The following is a 15,565-nucleotide window of genomic DNA, read 5'->3' as shown; positions in this document are numbered from 1 at the left end:
CCCCCCCCACCCCCCCCCCACCCCCCCCCCCCGCCATTGATGCCACCATCTTGGCTTCAAGCCAGGCTCATCAGTGGCTTTTCCATTTAGGATGTGGAGCAGTGAGGTCTGTAAACATGCTTCTGATATTTACTGATCACCTTCATTTTCTGAATGAACATGAAAGTACTGAGCACCTCCGTGATCTTTCATACTGAATTAGGTACATGAACATAATTGGTATGTTTACTACCGCGTCCAGTTTTGTCAATTAACACAGAGGAGCTCAATACTAAGCACTTCTGTGTTCATTAGTAAGTGCAGCGATGCAGAGAAGGAGATTGAGTACAGTTTTGCAATTTACATCAGTTCACGCACAAAACAAAAACATTTAAAATGTACACATATTTAATTTTGTTGAAGTTTTTTTGTGCTTTAAAAGTAGCAGTAGCCGTCGCCATTGACTGGTCCTGTGTTTTCAAAAAATATTTTTCCGAGGGGGGTTTGAAGTGAAAGATGATAGAAAAATTCCAAAAATGGTCTGGCCAACTGAGGTTAAAAGTGGACAGCAGGGTCTGGCAGCAGATGAAATATGATGAATACAGCAAGCAAAAACAAAAATGAAGACATAATCTGCTTTACTCTTTCTGGAGAATAAAAACAACAAATATTTGTATTATGTGTCATTGCTACCAAGGACTCCCTTTTTGACACTGTGTTCTTTAATAGTAATTGTCCTTTTATAGTGATTTTGTGCCCTGCTATCACCCAACACTGACCCTACCCACTGTTCTGTGTTTGTGCTGTTTCACTGGCTCCCTTCTTTCTCAGATGCTGAAACAATATAACTACTTTCTTTATTCAGCAACCTCTCTGTTGTCTAATCTTTCTGCATTTACAGATTTTCCCCAGATGGAAGACTAATCACCTCATGCAGTGATGACAAGACTGTGCGGATCTGGGACACCACAAACAGAGTTTGCATTAACACTTTCATGGATTACAAAGGGTAATGTTCATCTACATGACTGTACACTTGTCCATACATAAAATGGGTCTTTTCTCAGTTCTTTCCACAATGTCCACATTGCGTTTTGATCATAACCTGAATAATTCATGCCGATACAAGGAGTAATTTCATTCTGTGTTGTGGAATTAATCATGTTATGAATTGGATTGATGCTGGGGACCATGTAACTCCTGTGCACATGTGGCAGTGGACAGAGTTAGAGACCTTAGATTGATTTGACAGCGCAGAAGGATGGCGCCCTTGTAAGGTAAGTTTTTACTAATGTGCAAGCATGCTGTGCATAGCTGTACACCCTTTTTCTGTAACGCAATGCATGGTAGCACATTGCAGAGATTGCATAATTTTGAATGGCACCACAACACACCAATATGCATAACATTCATTATCACAGTAGTGTGAACTCTCTTTTAGGATTTAAACTATTCTCCAGCTAATAACATTTTGACTTCCATGCATATTTTTGCAGCTCTGAGATAAAATCTTGTAATTGTTCATAAAGCGAAACTATGCCCACCTCCCCTCCAGCGATGTGATGTCCACAATCTCCCTCACTGGCTGCTGACCTCTTCCCCCAGTTTTCTTTTATGTAAGGGATCTTCAGCCATGTTGATTGGCTGCACCTAGATGACATAACTCCCAAGCATATGCTGGAGTTCACCTCGGCAGATGCCAACATTTTACAGTGAGCTGCACATACACAGCTCAGCGTACAGTGCGAACAGGCAAGTAAGAATCTTTTATTATAGAAGAGATATAGTATGTGTCTTTAACAACAACAAAACAATGGCTGTTTGCAAGCTTTTATAAAAAGTAAATGTTACCCTCAGTAGCTATATCGAGACCCCTTGCAGATTTATTCCACTTAATTTGGTTATGGTTTTATAAGAATTTGATATGCATTAGGTAATGTATCATCTCACAGTCCACACAATTCCCAAGGATTAACATGGCAATATATTTCCAGATTAGAAGGCTGCTTCTTTACAATATGGTGAAATTACAGCTCAGTTTCCTTGTTTATGGAGCAAAATATCTTTGATTTCAGACATTCCAATTATGTAAACTTTAACCCATCCGGAACTTGTGTAGCTTCTGCTGGTGCCGACAGTACAGTGAAAGTATGGGATATTCGAATGAACAAATTGCTGCAGCATTATCAAGGTAAAAAGTTAATCATAACATAGTTTACAAAACCAAGGCAGATTTCATGGATCTTAAAAACCTTTTATTTTCAAGAGTGTTATAAAGAGGAGTTTTTTTTTTTCTTTTTTGGTGTCAATGGAGTGCAATGTATGACTTTCATTATACCAAAATGCTTAAAATTGAAGTATAGAAACACATTTTTACACCTAGTACTATGCGCAGCAATTCAGACTTTGACATACAGGGGGCAGCACTTGTCTCCCTCATAGTTCATATTGAAACCACTTCTGCAGTATTTAAAATGCTAAGCAGGACTAGCAGCCTTGCACTGATGATGCTCAGTAGGCCAAAATTGTACCATACACTTTTCATTGTTAAAGGTTGCCCAAGGCTATGTGATGCTAAATCATTTGCTGCTGGACCAATTCTTTTCATTTTCCACACTTCTTAATCATTTTGGCTTGAAAATTACTTAAAATCCCCCCAAAAAAAAGTAGATTTGTTTGACAACGTCTGTCTTTTTGTGAATCTGTGCTGACTATTGCTTATAATTAGGGATGCACCGATACTAGTATCGGTATATGTGCTGATACCGAGTATTTGGGTGAATACTCATACTGGCCCAAATGCTCCTGATGCCTAGTCTGATACCCGAACTTCCGATATCAGGAAGCCGGGCAGCGGTACATTACATGCTGCCCGGCTTCCTGATTGGGCGGAAAGCCGGCTCCATGCTCCCTCATCATTTGGTGACCAGGAAGCATGCAGCCAGCTTCCCAGCCACACAGGAAGCTGGGAGGCATGTAATTACTCGCCACCCATCTTCCTGATTGGCCAGAAAGCCGACTTCATGTTTCCTAGTCACCTGGTGATGAGGGAGTGTGGAGGCGGCTAACCAGAAAGCCGGGCGGCGAGTCATTACACGGCTTTCTTAATGGGACTTTTAGTATCATCGATTATCGCAAAAATAAATATCGGTACTCGATACTGAAAAAAACAGTATTGGTGCATCCCTGCTTATAATATTATTTTATACCAAAGACATGTGTATGTGATCCTTTATCAAACTTTCAAGTATCTTATAGCTTACCGGTCTGTAATTACTTGGTAAGAACTTTGATCCCGTTTTAAATATAGGTCCCACTTTGGCCTTGCACCAGTGTATTTGAACCAAGCCAGTCATTAAAGTATCTCTAAAAATTAGATAAAATGGCTTTGAAATAATAGAGCTCAAGATGATTGGGTGTAAGCCATCCAGTCCAGGTGCTTTGTTCATCTTAATTTTGTCTTACTGTTTCTGGACCATATCAAATTTGAGCCGTTGTGCTTCATTAGAGCCTAGCGCCTGTACCCAATATGTGTTGTGAAAACAGGGTGAACTTTGTAAAGCAGAGTCGCTATGCAGTACTACTACACATGTGTAATAAGCTTTCTATCAGGAAAACAAAAAAGTCGGTATTAAAAACCCACCCTCAGTCTAGGTATGTATTCTAAACATGAAAAGACGTTTAAAAAAAATGCTAGTGTAGTCAACAAAATCTGGCTTCATATTAATTCCCCATTAACCAAGTGAAAATGCGGCTCTGACTGTTAGTGCCATGATTTTAAGGACACTCAGGCTCTATTGCCTTGCACTGTACAGTCACCATGACATACTTATGGCCCTGGTTGCTTGAGCAGGGGAATACAGGAAGGAACTTGCCAGTGAGGAAAATACTCTATATATTAAGCTGTTTTTGTTCATGTTCCAGTTCACAGTGCAGGCGTCAACTGTTTGTCGTTTCACCCATCTGGCAACTACTTACTCTCTGCATCTAATGATGGCACTGTGAAGGTGCTTGATCTTCTGGAAGGAAGACTCCTATACACACTTCATGGGCACCAGGTACTTGTTCTCATGTTTACAGCAAGGGAAGCTTTTTAGTAGTACAGTTTTATTTTAAACATATACTTTATGGCACAGACATTTCACAAATGAAGAACTTAAGTGCCTCAAAAGAAAACATCCATAAAACTGGTGTTCTGGAATGCGTAATGAAAAATGCTGTAATGCCTTATTTAGGATCAGTGTCGTCTTAGAGCTCAGATGGATTAGGAGAGGTAATTGTCTGTATATGCAACTGATGATTTGTTAAAATTGTACAAGACATGTATAATGTAATTCCACTACGTAGATTTAAAGGAGAACTATGGGGTCAGGGCTTTTCCCCATAGTTCTCCTAAGGGCCCCGGGAGAACACAAACTAGCGTCCTCCCGTTACCCAAAGCTCAGTATACTGCGAGATACAGCTCGCGGTACACTGAGACGCCGCAGCTGGAACGGATCCCGACATTGCTGTCGAGATCCACCCAGCTGCGGGATTGACAGCTGGCTCTGCCTATCCAGAGGCAGAGCCAACTGTGCCCGCACCCTCCCCTGTCGGTTCCGCCAGTCAACACTGGAGGATCGGGGAGGGGGGGATCCCTGCAGGGAGTCGTGAGTGACAGTCACGGCTCTTTGCAGGGATAGATGAGAAATGAGCAAGCGACGTTATGTGTTCGCTCACTTCCCAATCTACTGAGCCGACCTGTGACAGTTTCATTGTCACAGGTCGGCTCAGCTTATGAGGCTGAGTGAAAAGCACTCGCCTCATAATTCTCCTTTTAAAGGAGAACTATGAGGTGAGTGCTTTTCACTCACCTCATAGTTCTAGCCGACCTGTGACAATGAGACTGTCACAGGTCGGCTCAGTAGATCGGGAAGTGAGCGAACACATACCGGCGTTCGCTCACTTCTCGATTCTGTCACGGCTCTCTGCCGTGACAGGGGAGGGACTGGATTCCCGGCTCCAATCCTCCAGCGCTGACTGGCGGAACGGACGGGGGAGGGGGCGGGTATAGCTGGCTCTGCCTCTAGATAGGCAGAGCCAGCTGTCACTCACGCAGCTGGGCGGATCCAGACATAATTGTCGGGATCCACTTCAGCTGCGGCATCTCAGTATACCGCGAGCTGTAGCTCGCGGTATACTGAGCTTAGGGTGACGGGAGGACGCTAGTTTGTGTCCTCCCGTTACCCTTAGGAGAACTATGGGGAAAAGCCCTAACACCATAGTTCTCCTTTAATGACTACAATCCTGCTCAGTTACACATTTCTGTAGTTTCCATGAACTTTCCCATTTACCTAATCATAAAAACCACCTTGTTTTAGAAAGCGTGGCTGCTTTTTTTAAGTTAATATGTGATAAAATAACTTTGGTCCATTTGTAAAAAGATTGTTGTATGTTCTCTGCAATGGCATTGCTTTTGCTACCTTAAAATGAACCTCAAACATCTGTAAGATAATAGAACAATGCTGGGTACAGTACCTTGTCATTCCAGCAAGCGTCTCTGTTGGCTTTCAAATCAATCCCTGTGGAGCCTAAGTGCCAGAACATCAGTGGGCAGTACAGGATGTGACATTTGAATGACAAGTAGAGATTATCACTGGGAAAGGGGGGGTCACTTCAATTTGAGGCCCCATGTACACCCTGAGTTTAGGATGCAAGGAGGCTTCTTAGAAACACAGGAATCAATTTAAAACACGCACAGCTACCTCCATTTCACCATTGATACAGTGATTATGTTGTATCTAAACTGACTCTGTCCAGAGATAAGTTATGGGTTTTTTTTTATTATTAAAATCTCTGCCATGATAGTTGAATCAGAATGCAAGGGCTGCAAGCATACTTTTACGCCCTCTCCTCCAGATCTCTGACACTCCTGCAGCTGCAGAAGCTACTACACAGTCAGCTGTAGATGAGTCATTTCTCTGTTCCTGTTTGGATGAGTTTGTGCCTGAGGAAACTGTCTGCTGTGTCTCAGGCTTAAAGATACCATATCAGTACTTATTGATGTGGTGTGTACTTTTTAAACCTGGAGCAACCTTCCCAACACCGCTCCTGTCACCTGGGCTCCCTTAAAGGTTCCAAGACTAGCATCTTGTTTATTCCCTACTGGAACCCATTTTGTACAGAGACTGGCCCACTCATGACACATTTTATCCTTTTCTGAGCAATATCCCATAAAGGAGATGTTTAGTAAGAAGTGGACCGTTCCTGATGTAGATTGTGCTTTTTTGCATTAAAAAAATACAATAATAAAAATAAAAAATACAATAAATTGAAATACTCTGCTTGTTTCTGTTGAGGACTTTCCAGTGTTTGAGTTGACTAGTGTCTGGTAATTCTTTCCAAGTCTTTGTTCTCCTTAGCAGGGCCTCCCCTGCTACCTGTTATTACTGTAACATCCATTTGCCATAGTTTAGCGGTACAGAAAAAGGAAATGCCCAAAGAACCCAAAACCTTCCTTGCTTACCATTCAGTTCTTGAATGTCTAGAGGTTATACCAGTCGCATTGCACTATTGGGTTGACAGCTTGCTGGGGGGTGGGGGTGTTCTGTTAGGCTTTGTGGTCACCTGGACCGACAATATCTCCAATACTTGGGGAAATAAACTGGTATCCGAGGGCTACATGCTAGAGTTTCAATCTCACCCTCCGCTCTCCTTCCTGTTGCCAAATCGTCCATCCTCTCCTCAAAGACTATCAAATCTTCATGCTGCCCTGGCAGACCTCCTAGTTCAAGGAGTCACTGATATGGTCCCTCAAGCAGAAAAGCTTTAATGTATCTACTCAAACCTTTTCACTGTTCAAAAAGTCAAAGGGTGCATTTGCCCCATACTGGAGCTGTGTTCCTTTTTAAGTGCAAAAATTTTGCATTAAATCCAATAGGTCATCCATAAATTCCATCCATCAGGGACATTTCCTAGCCTCCATGGGCTTCAAGGATGCGTACTTGCATGACCCCATCTTTACAGCACATTAACGCTTACTGAGATTTGCTGTGTACATACAACACTGTCAGTTTTTAGGCCTTCCTTTTGGTCTGTCTTTTGTGCCCCAAGTGTTCACCAAGGTCCTACCTCCAGTGCTTGACTGGCTATACTCACAGGGCATTCCCATTTGTGGGGTATCTTGACAACCTCCAATTAAAAGAACTGTCATCACAGGGGGAGGGGATGCATTGACGTTGCAGGGGACATTGTCTATTCCTTCAGGAATAAGCATGCCCCCTATCAATATTCTGGACCTCCAAGTGATCTGTCTATTCCTTCAATGCTGAACTCCTCGACTGCAGGGTCATTTGACCAGGATTCAGTTGGACAATGCACAGCAGTAGTGTACATCCACCATAAGAGAGGAACTAGAGAAGCAGACCAAATTCTATCTAGGTAAGAACTTCATGTTACAGCCTTATTCGCTGTCCCTATTCCAGACGTAGACAATTGGTAGGTAGACTACCTCAGCCATCAGTGTCTGGACCCTGGGGATCAGTCCCTATACCCAGAAGTGTTTCAGGGTCTCCAGACTCAACCAGAAATTGAAAAGTTTGTATGCAGATCTTGGGATCTATTCTGGCGGAAGCAGTGGGTGCTCTGGTGGCTCTGTGGTATTTGTGCAACCTTGGCACTGCAGCTGTAGTGAGAGTACAATTCCCTTAATGCCTCTGTGAGTTATGCCTGTGGCTTGTCAGTCTTGCAATGTCTCATGGGATTTGTAGCTCCACAACTGCTGGATTGCTGAGGTTGCCTACGCCTGAGCTGATCTATCCCTCCTCAACGCAACCACATCCCTCCTCAACGCAACCACACCCCCCCTTGGAGTCAACTGTTTACCTGTCGGCTACAGCTTCCTTTAGACAATCTCCCTCTCTAACAACTTAGCAGCACCAGCAGATTGGTTGGTTTGTATAACAATTGGCTTAAAAATAAAGTTTCACCTTTTCTAGTCAAGGTACACTGTTCTTGGGCTTTCTGGCATCAAGCATCTGTTTCCCAGAGGCTGCCACCTGGTCTTCTCTACACCTTTACTGAGTTTTACAAGGGGGTTGCTCACGTATATGTTAATACAAGCTTTGAATGTATGGTCCTGCAGACAGTCCCCCGTTTTTTTCGGTATTGTGGGCTGTTTATCATCTTCATTTGCTTTACTGCCAGCCCCTCAATGAGACTGTTTTGGGAAAGCGGCTTGTGAGCCACTGATGACAGCTATTAATTTGAAGGGGACAGTCCGGGGAACAGTTCTAGTATAAGCTCATGGTCGCTATAGCAGAACTGTAAATGCCAGGTCCGTATGTCATACGTCCAGCCAGGAACACTTTTGTTCCTCCGTATGACATACGTCCTTGGCAGGGAAAGGGTTAATGAACTCCAAGAAGGATTTTACAGCGAGTTAAAAAAAATCATGTTTTTTATTGATCAGCTTGTTTTCATGCTCTGCTGCATAATCGTAACCGTTCATGGGAAAATTGTAGAAGAGCTTAGGTTTGGACCAATTTTTCACCTGCTGCACTACACCCCCTTCATCACCATAGCATAAGGGAGATGTGTTCTGTAGTCTAGAAAAGAGAATCAGGGCTGACAGCACTCCTTGAAATGTCCATGCAGCAGAGGCACATTATATTTAAATAGCTAAAACAATGGGGACATGTGCATGTATTGCATATGTTTTTTTTCCCTTTTTTATGCTCTGACAAACATGCTTAATTTTTCCCCTTTATATACTTGCTTGGAGCTTGATACCTTAGTTGGAGTGTTGGGGCAATTGCTGTCTGACTTCACAATGCACAATCAAACAATGGGAGACACACTGGGGTCAAGCAGTTTACATTGCAGTAACTGTTAGACTGCATGTGATCTTTTACCCCCGATTGTTACAGCAATGGCAGTTTCCATGATTCTGTCATAAAGGGTTACTTTATAGGTTATTCGGCCCATCTTTGGACCTGAAGTTTCGGGCCCACCTGCTGCAGCAACTTTTTTGTATATTTGGGACAGCATAGCTTTTGTTGTTCTTAAAGTGTATTTCAGCCAAATTGTGATAATACCTTTTTTATATTTGTTACAAATTTCATATAGAATAACCTAAAAAAGATTTAAAAACTACTGCTTATATATTACTTTCTCTTTCCTTAAAAACATTTTTTTCACTAAACTTTTTTTCCTCTGGAATGCAACAGGGCGGGCAACTAATTTTTAACCTAATTATCCCTGCTTGTACTGTGCTGGCACATCTCAGTTGTAAAATATATGTGGATAATGTATTACTTATCAAAGGGTTAACGATCTGGAAGCATTGTAGAGGAAACTCAGAGAGTCCTTAGTCTTTCTAAAGGGACAGCCAGAGTTCCCTGTTACTTCAAAATTGCAAAAGAGAAGCCTGCATTCTGTCCAAAGACCTGCTCAATAGAAACAATCTTGGAATCTACAGAAAAGACTGTCACCAAAGATACATCTTAAAGATAAGAAAAGGATTTTCTCAAATTTGTCCGTAAAAGTGGAAACACAATGTAATATGGTACTACTACAGTTCTAAACATGATGCTACAATAACAATACTTTTTACAAGATCTCATACTAGGTTATTTATGTTTTGTTTTGCAGGGGCCTGTTTTGTCAGTGGCTTTCTCTAGAGGAGGAGAAAAGTTTGCCTCTGGGGGAACAGATGCTCAGGTGTGTTACAATATACAAACTACCAAAGCAAAACTGCACAAGAAAAAAAGATAAAAGATTCTGCACTAAGTCATTGCTCTTAAGACCCCCTACATGTAGAAGCACAGCAACAGTGGCTGTTTGTAAAATTATAGGCCGATAATGTTTAGAAACAAGCAGGACCATGCTCACTTTGGCAGGTGGAAGTAACACTAACGCATTCATTTTTAGGAGTCTTGCATACTTGCCATGCCAACTGGGTTTGTCCAATGCCAAATTAAAGCCCTGTGCCAGGAAAAATATGCGCCCCCCCACGCCTCTTACCCTCTCTAAGCAATCTTGCTAAATGTTTTTGTCCTTATTTGGTGAAGCAAGTTATACTCTCCTAAGTCCACAATCTAGTTCCCTCGCCCAGGCCATTTCTGGGTGCAGAGGACCGCTAACCCAGTAATGCAGATGGTCCCCTGTTTAGCTCCCCCCCGCCCCAATTCTTGCATTGACGTCACTCCTCTTCTGTATCCTGGGAGGATCCTGACAGCCAGTAGTAAGTGTCCATGGCACCCAGGCAGTAGCGTAGACACATGAAGGCCCCTGTGGAAGTAAATAGAAGAGTAGATACTCTGGCCTGGAGTGTCACATGACCGTGGCTTTAGATGAGTTCTACATGTAGAGCCATTTAGATTTTTGTTAGGTTTTTTTTTTTTTTAATCCAACGGTCAGTTGGGGAGGAAAGGGTGTTTACATTATTCTGAGGACAGAACGAATCTCTAAACAAATGGGTCCTCACTGTTAATCTGTTCAATTAAAGGTTTATTAACAGCTCAATAGGAACAAACATTCAGTCATCCATATGAAAACCTTAACGTGTTTCGCACAAGAAAGTGCTTATTTATATGGTCCCTTATGAAGAATGTCTCATATAGGGATGGGCTACATGTTCGAGTCGAACATAGCCTGTTCTAGCGTTCGCTGAGCGCCGAACATTACGGGATGTCCGCGGTCTGTTCGACCGCGGAACATCCCACAATGCACTGCGCCGTCCGAAACGGTAATTGGCTACAGTCTTGCACCTGACCGCAGGTCAGGTGCAAGACTGTGCCAATCAGGGTTCAGTACAAATATAGAGCCATGATTGGGCAAAGTCACGATGACTCTGCCCAATCATGTCTCACAGCTAAGTCCCTGCAGCACACGATATAAGGCTGCTGACACCGCGGCCCTATGTAGTGTGTTGTAGGAGATAGAGAGAGAGGGTTCTAGTATAGTTAGTTACAGCAGATTGATAGCAGATTGATAGCAGATTGATAGAGAGTTATAGATATATCAGAGTTATAGAGAATCTTTTAAGTATAGTTGCAGGAATGCATGATACATTTTGCCTTTTCCCTGATAGCCTCCAGAATGTAAGTAGAATATTTGAAGGTGTTCTAATTTAAGGCAGAAATGTGCTACTATCACTTGCATATTTTTCAAACTAATATTGACTCTCTCAAAAACAAAATGATCCATAAAGCCATTGGCTGACCTATAGAACTCTTATCTATATTTATTTATTTTAGGTGTTGGTGTGGAGGACAAATTTTGACAAGTTTGACAATAAGGAAATTGTGAAACTGCAACAGAAAAGGCTGTGTCCTAAAGTACCGCCTCATTTAAATGACATTTATCCCCGGTCTTCACACTTCCATACAAGCAATGGTCATTCCATTCAGGTAACACGATTTCTTATACAGAAATGTATTTAACACAATAAGATGTATTTTAAAGTGAGGCTGTGCTGCAGTTATATTTGTATCATAGCCCCTCCTGACCCCCTCCCCATCTTATACTTACCTGTCCCCAATCCAGAAGGAAAAGCGCTGCGCAAACTGTTGGCACTATATAAGTCCTGTATAATAATATTGCTGATTAGATAGACGCTTTTTAAAATCCAGCCAGCTGTGCCCGCGCTTATGCTGTGCACTCTCATTAATTCATATAGAGTATGTGTCTGACTGGAAAGATTCTGACAAACAGCTGTGCAATACTATCAGCAACATTTCCTTGGATCAGGGAGGTAGCGGCCGACCATTCTGGGCCTGATGGCAGCCTCTTCCGAGGTAGTTCCCTATGCTCAGTTTCATAGGTAGTTTCCTATGCAAGACTTTGGGCCCAAATCACCCAGTTATTTTCTTGTTCTGACTGCAAAGGCCATGCTTTCTCACACAAATTCTGTATATAATTTAGATGTAGCATGGTCTGCTTCTGAATCATCAGCTGCTGAGCAGCTGTTTGATTCTGAGTAATTCTAGTCTTTACCTGAAGAGCTTATGACATCACTGTGCTCCCCACTGTACTGCCACTACTCAATTTAAAATAGATTGTTTCAGCTCTTGTTGATGTGGTCTGTGCCACTCTGAAACTAGAGGATTATGCATTTACCAGTGCTGTTCCCAGTCTCGCATTCTTTAGGCTGGGTTCACACCTGAGCGTATTTTTTCAGCTCGTTTTTTTCGCGTTTTTTAGCACGTCTTTCCGTTCAGTGAAACGCGCATTTCACTGGCGGTATGATTTTTTTTGTTTGGTTTTTTTTTCTCCTTATTTTCTCTATTGAAAAAAAAAAAATCAATTTAAAACTTCTCGCCGGCTCCGCCCCCTTGCGACAAGGCCGATCGCAAGGGACGGAACATGGAAGTCGGCAGCCGCCGGAGGACACAGCGGGGATTGCGGACAAGGTAAGGCCTGTACGCTGTATTCCCGAGTGTGGCTTGGGGTTACCGCTTTGTTAACCCTGATCCACACTCGGTAATACCAATGGGAACGCGCGGAAAAACGCCCCAAAGATGCTCCTGTACTTCTTTGGGCGTAGGGCGTTTTTCAGCGCGTTCCTACGCACTGTAAAACGACCAGGTTGGAACCATGCCCATAGGCAATTATTGGTTTTCACATGTTGAGCGTTTTACAGCGTGTAGGAACGTGCTGTAAAACGCCCACGTGTGAACCAGGCCTAAGAGTCCCTAAGACCGTAAAGACTTTCCCAGTGCAGCTACTGTTCCAAGTCTTCTTCTATGGAGACTAGAAACTCACTGACAAGATGTTTGCTCCCTCCAAGCGCTTATTAACCTTGTACCTATTTGAGGAAGACTTTGTTACAAAGTTGTCTGCCCCACTGTGAAACTGGCAGTGTTCCACCTTAACAAAGTAACCACCATACCGGTCGAGGATGCACCTGCTGATAAACGGCAGGAAGCCCTCAAGGGCTCTGTTCTCCCTGGCACGTCCTCCTCTTTACCTCATCCTGGCTATGACTTTACTTTGCCAAATCTTGGGTGGTTGGTCAAAGTCTCTTAAAGGAGAACTATGAGATGAGTGATTACCACTCACCTCATAGTTCTAGCCGACCTGTGACAATGAGACACATACCGGGTTCGCTCACCTCTCGATCCTGTCACGGCTGGATTCCCCCCTCCCCGCTCCGATCCGCCAGCGCTGACTGGCGGAACGGACGGGGGAGGGGGCGGGTACAGCTGGCTCTGCCTCTAGATGGGCAGAGCCAACTGTCACTCAGGCAGCTTGGCGGATCCCGACGTCCAGGTCGGGATCCGCTGCGGCGTCTCAGTATACCGCGAGCTACAGCTCGCGGTATACTGAGCTTAGGGTAACGGGAGGACGCTAGTTTGTGTCCTCCCGTTACCCTAAGGAGAACTATGGGGAAAAACACTGACCCCATAGTTCTCCTTTAACCCTTTTGCTGCCAAGCCATGTGCTTCACACTTGACCATTTTTTTATTTACTACTTTTCAGAGTTTGTAAAAGACTTCCCAAACCATGCATTTTCTAAAAGCTTAGAAACGATCGGAAAAAAAAAGGTGGTGCAACGGATTTTGTAGGTCTCGTGATAATTGCGCAAAGGTTTTGCTAAAAATACACAAATTTCTACATAACTTACAGAATTCCTACTAATCTAAAAAAAATAAAACTGCATTGAGTTCATAAATCAAACAGTCGCAAAACTATTTGGCAGATCTCAATCGGGCCCTTTCGGGTTTTATGAACATTTAAGTTCTCATTGCCCTTCTCATGTGTCAGAATGGTTTCAGCGGTTTCACACCAGCATCTGCCCCATCTTGGATCTAAAAGCACTGAAGGTCTTTATTCGGGCTCAAAAATTCTGTATGAAATCCACCAGTTCTGTCGTTGCCTATCCTAGGGAGAATTTCTAACGTCAATGGACATAAAGGACACCTCCTATTTCCCCCTACTTTCCAGCGCATCTGCATTTTCTATGCTTTGCTGTATGGCTCCTACCCTACCAATTTGTGTCTCTGCCCTTTGACCTGTACCATGGACTCCAAGAGAATGAAAAATTTAATCATACTTACCGTAATTTTCTTTTCCTGGTTATACTCCATGGCAGCGCTGACAAATGGGTTTAGATCCAATTACCCCTAGCTGACAGGAACCAAAAGGGTTAAACAAGGCCTAACCCTCTCTATAAAAGCCCCTCCTCCTGCTGACTTCCCCAGTCTAGTAACAAGCTAAAAACTCCATAGGGTGGGAGCCCAGCGCTGCCATGGAGTATAACCAGGAAAAGAAAATTACGGTAAGTATGATTAAATTTTCCTGGCCATATCCATGGCAGCGCTGACAAATGAGGATTACCCAAGCAGAAGTAAGGGTGGGAACAAAATCCATAGACAAACATAATTGAATGCGAAAAATAAATGTATCACTCGACTCCAAGTCGAGAGAGCAAAACACTTCTACCGAAGTGGTCGTTCACTGCAGCCCTGACGTCCAGTCGAGAATGCTAACAAAGGTAGACCTAGACGCCCATGTTGCTGATTCACCGAAACTCCAGCTGCTTCTGCCCATGAAGAGGACACGGCCCTTGTGGAGTGAACCCCGATGCCTTTTGGTGGGGAGACTCCCGCTGTTTGACAGGCGTTAATGATGGTGAGCACAAGCCATCTGCTTAATGAAGTTTTTGCTGCTGCCAATGCCTTCCTGGCTCCTGCCGTAATCATAAACAGCCTTCTGGACTTTTCCCAGTCCTTACATCCTTCCACATATGTCCTCAGACCCTGGATTAGGCTCAAACATCCTTCTATCCCTTCTGAGTTGAGAGCGGGAAGGATAATATCCTGATTCACATGAACACTAGCATGAACCTTCGGCAAGAAACCGCATACAGTTCTCAGAACTACTCTATACTCATGAAAAATGAGAAAGGGTTGACCACAACCACAGGCTTGGAGCCCCGACACCCTCCTTACCTGAAGCCAAGACTTCTAAGGAGACCATCTTGTATGACAAGAATTGCATAGAAATAGACTGTATCGGCTCAAAGGGAAGTCCTGAAAGAGCCTCCAAAACTAGAGGAACATCCCAAGACAGATAAAGAAGCCTATTAGGAGGATATACTTTACTCACTGCCTTCAGAGACTTGGAAACGCTCTGATTCTGAGTCCACCTGATCCCAGTGAAGGCTGATGTAGCCGACACCTGTACCTTGAGGGAACTAAGGCTCATCCTTTTGTCCAGACCTGTGTGGAGGAACCCCAGGATCGCCTCAGATGAGATTTGAGAAAGGACATTGCCGTGGTCTATTGCCCATGTGGAAACACCATCCACATGCTACAACATACAGAGGAAGTGGACACCTTCCGGGATTTCAAAAGCGTATCAATAACCTCCTGTGAAAATCGACTTTTTCAGCCTTTCCATTTCAGCAGCCAGGCCGTCAGACAGAGGTGCTGGACCAGCCCTTGAGACAGGAGATCCGATGTCACTGGGATCTGCCCCGATTCCTGAATGCTGAGGGACATCAAGAGAGGGAACATGGATGTCTCGGCCAATGTGGGATAACGGCAATAACCACCACCTTCTCCCTCCACATCCTTTGAAGGACTGCTATGATCATGGTAAA

At 43.5% G+C, this 15,565-nt stretch overlaps 1 protein-coding gene across 1 annotated transcript in view; it reads left to right on the top strand.

Annotated features, from left to right (window-relative positions):
* Positions 1-15,565, top strand: part of POC1B (POC1 centriolar protein B) — a 69,177-nt gene that overhangs the window by 9,101 nt on the left and 44,511 nt on the right. The window contains exons 5-9 of the mRNA XM_018556723.1: positions 881-988; positions 2,055-2,170; positions 3,904-4,037; positions 9,610-9,678; positions 11,217-11,369. Of these exons, the coding sequence (XP_018412225.1) occupies positions 881-988; positions 2,055-2,170; positions 3,904-4,037; positions 9,610-9,678; positions 11,217-11,369 (580 nt within the window). The remainder of the gene's footprint in view (positions 1-880; positions 989-2,054; positions 2,171-3,903; positions 4,038-9,609; positions 9,679-11,216; positions 11,370-15,565) is intronic.

Source organism: Nanorana parkeri, unplaced genomic scaffold (genome assembly GCF_000935625.1).
Source record: "Nanorana parkeri isolate BGI_ZX_2015 unplaced genomic scaffold, ASM93562v1 scaffold250, whole genome shotgun sequence".
Lineage (NCBI taxonomy): Eukaryota > Metazoa > Chordata > Amphibia > Anura > Dicroglossidae > Nanorana > Nanorana parkeri.
Note: the sequence above shows the minus strand (reverse complement) of the source record. Positions and strands in the feature narration are given on the sequence as shown.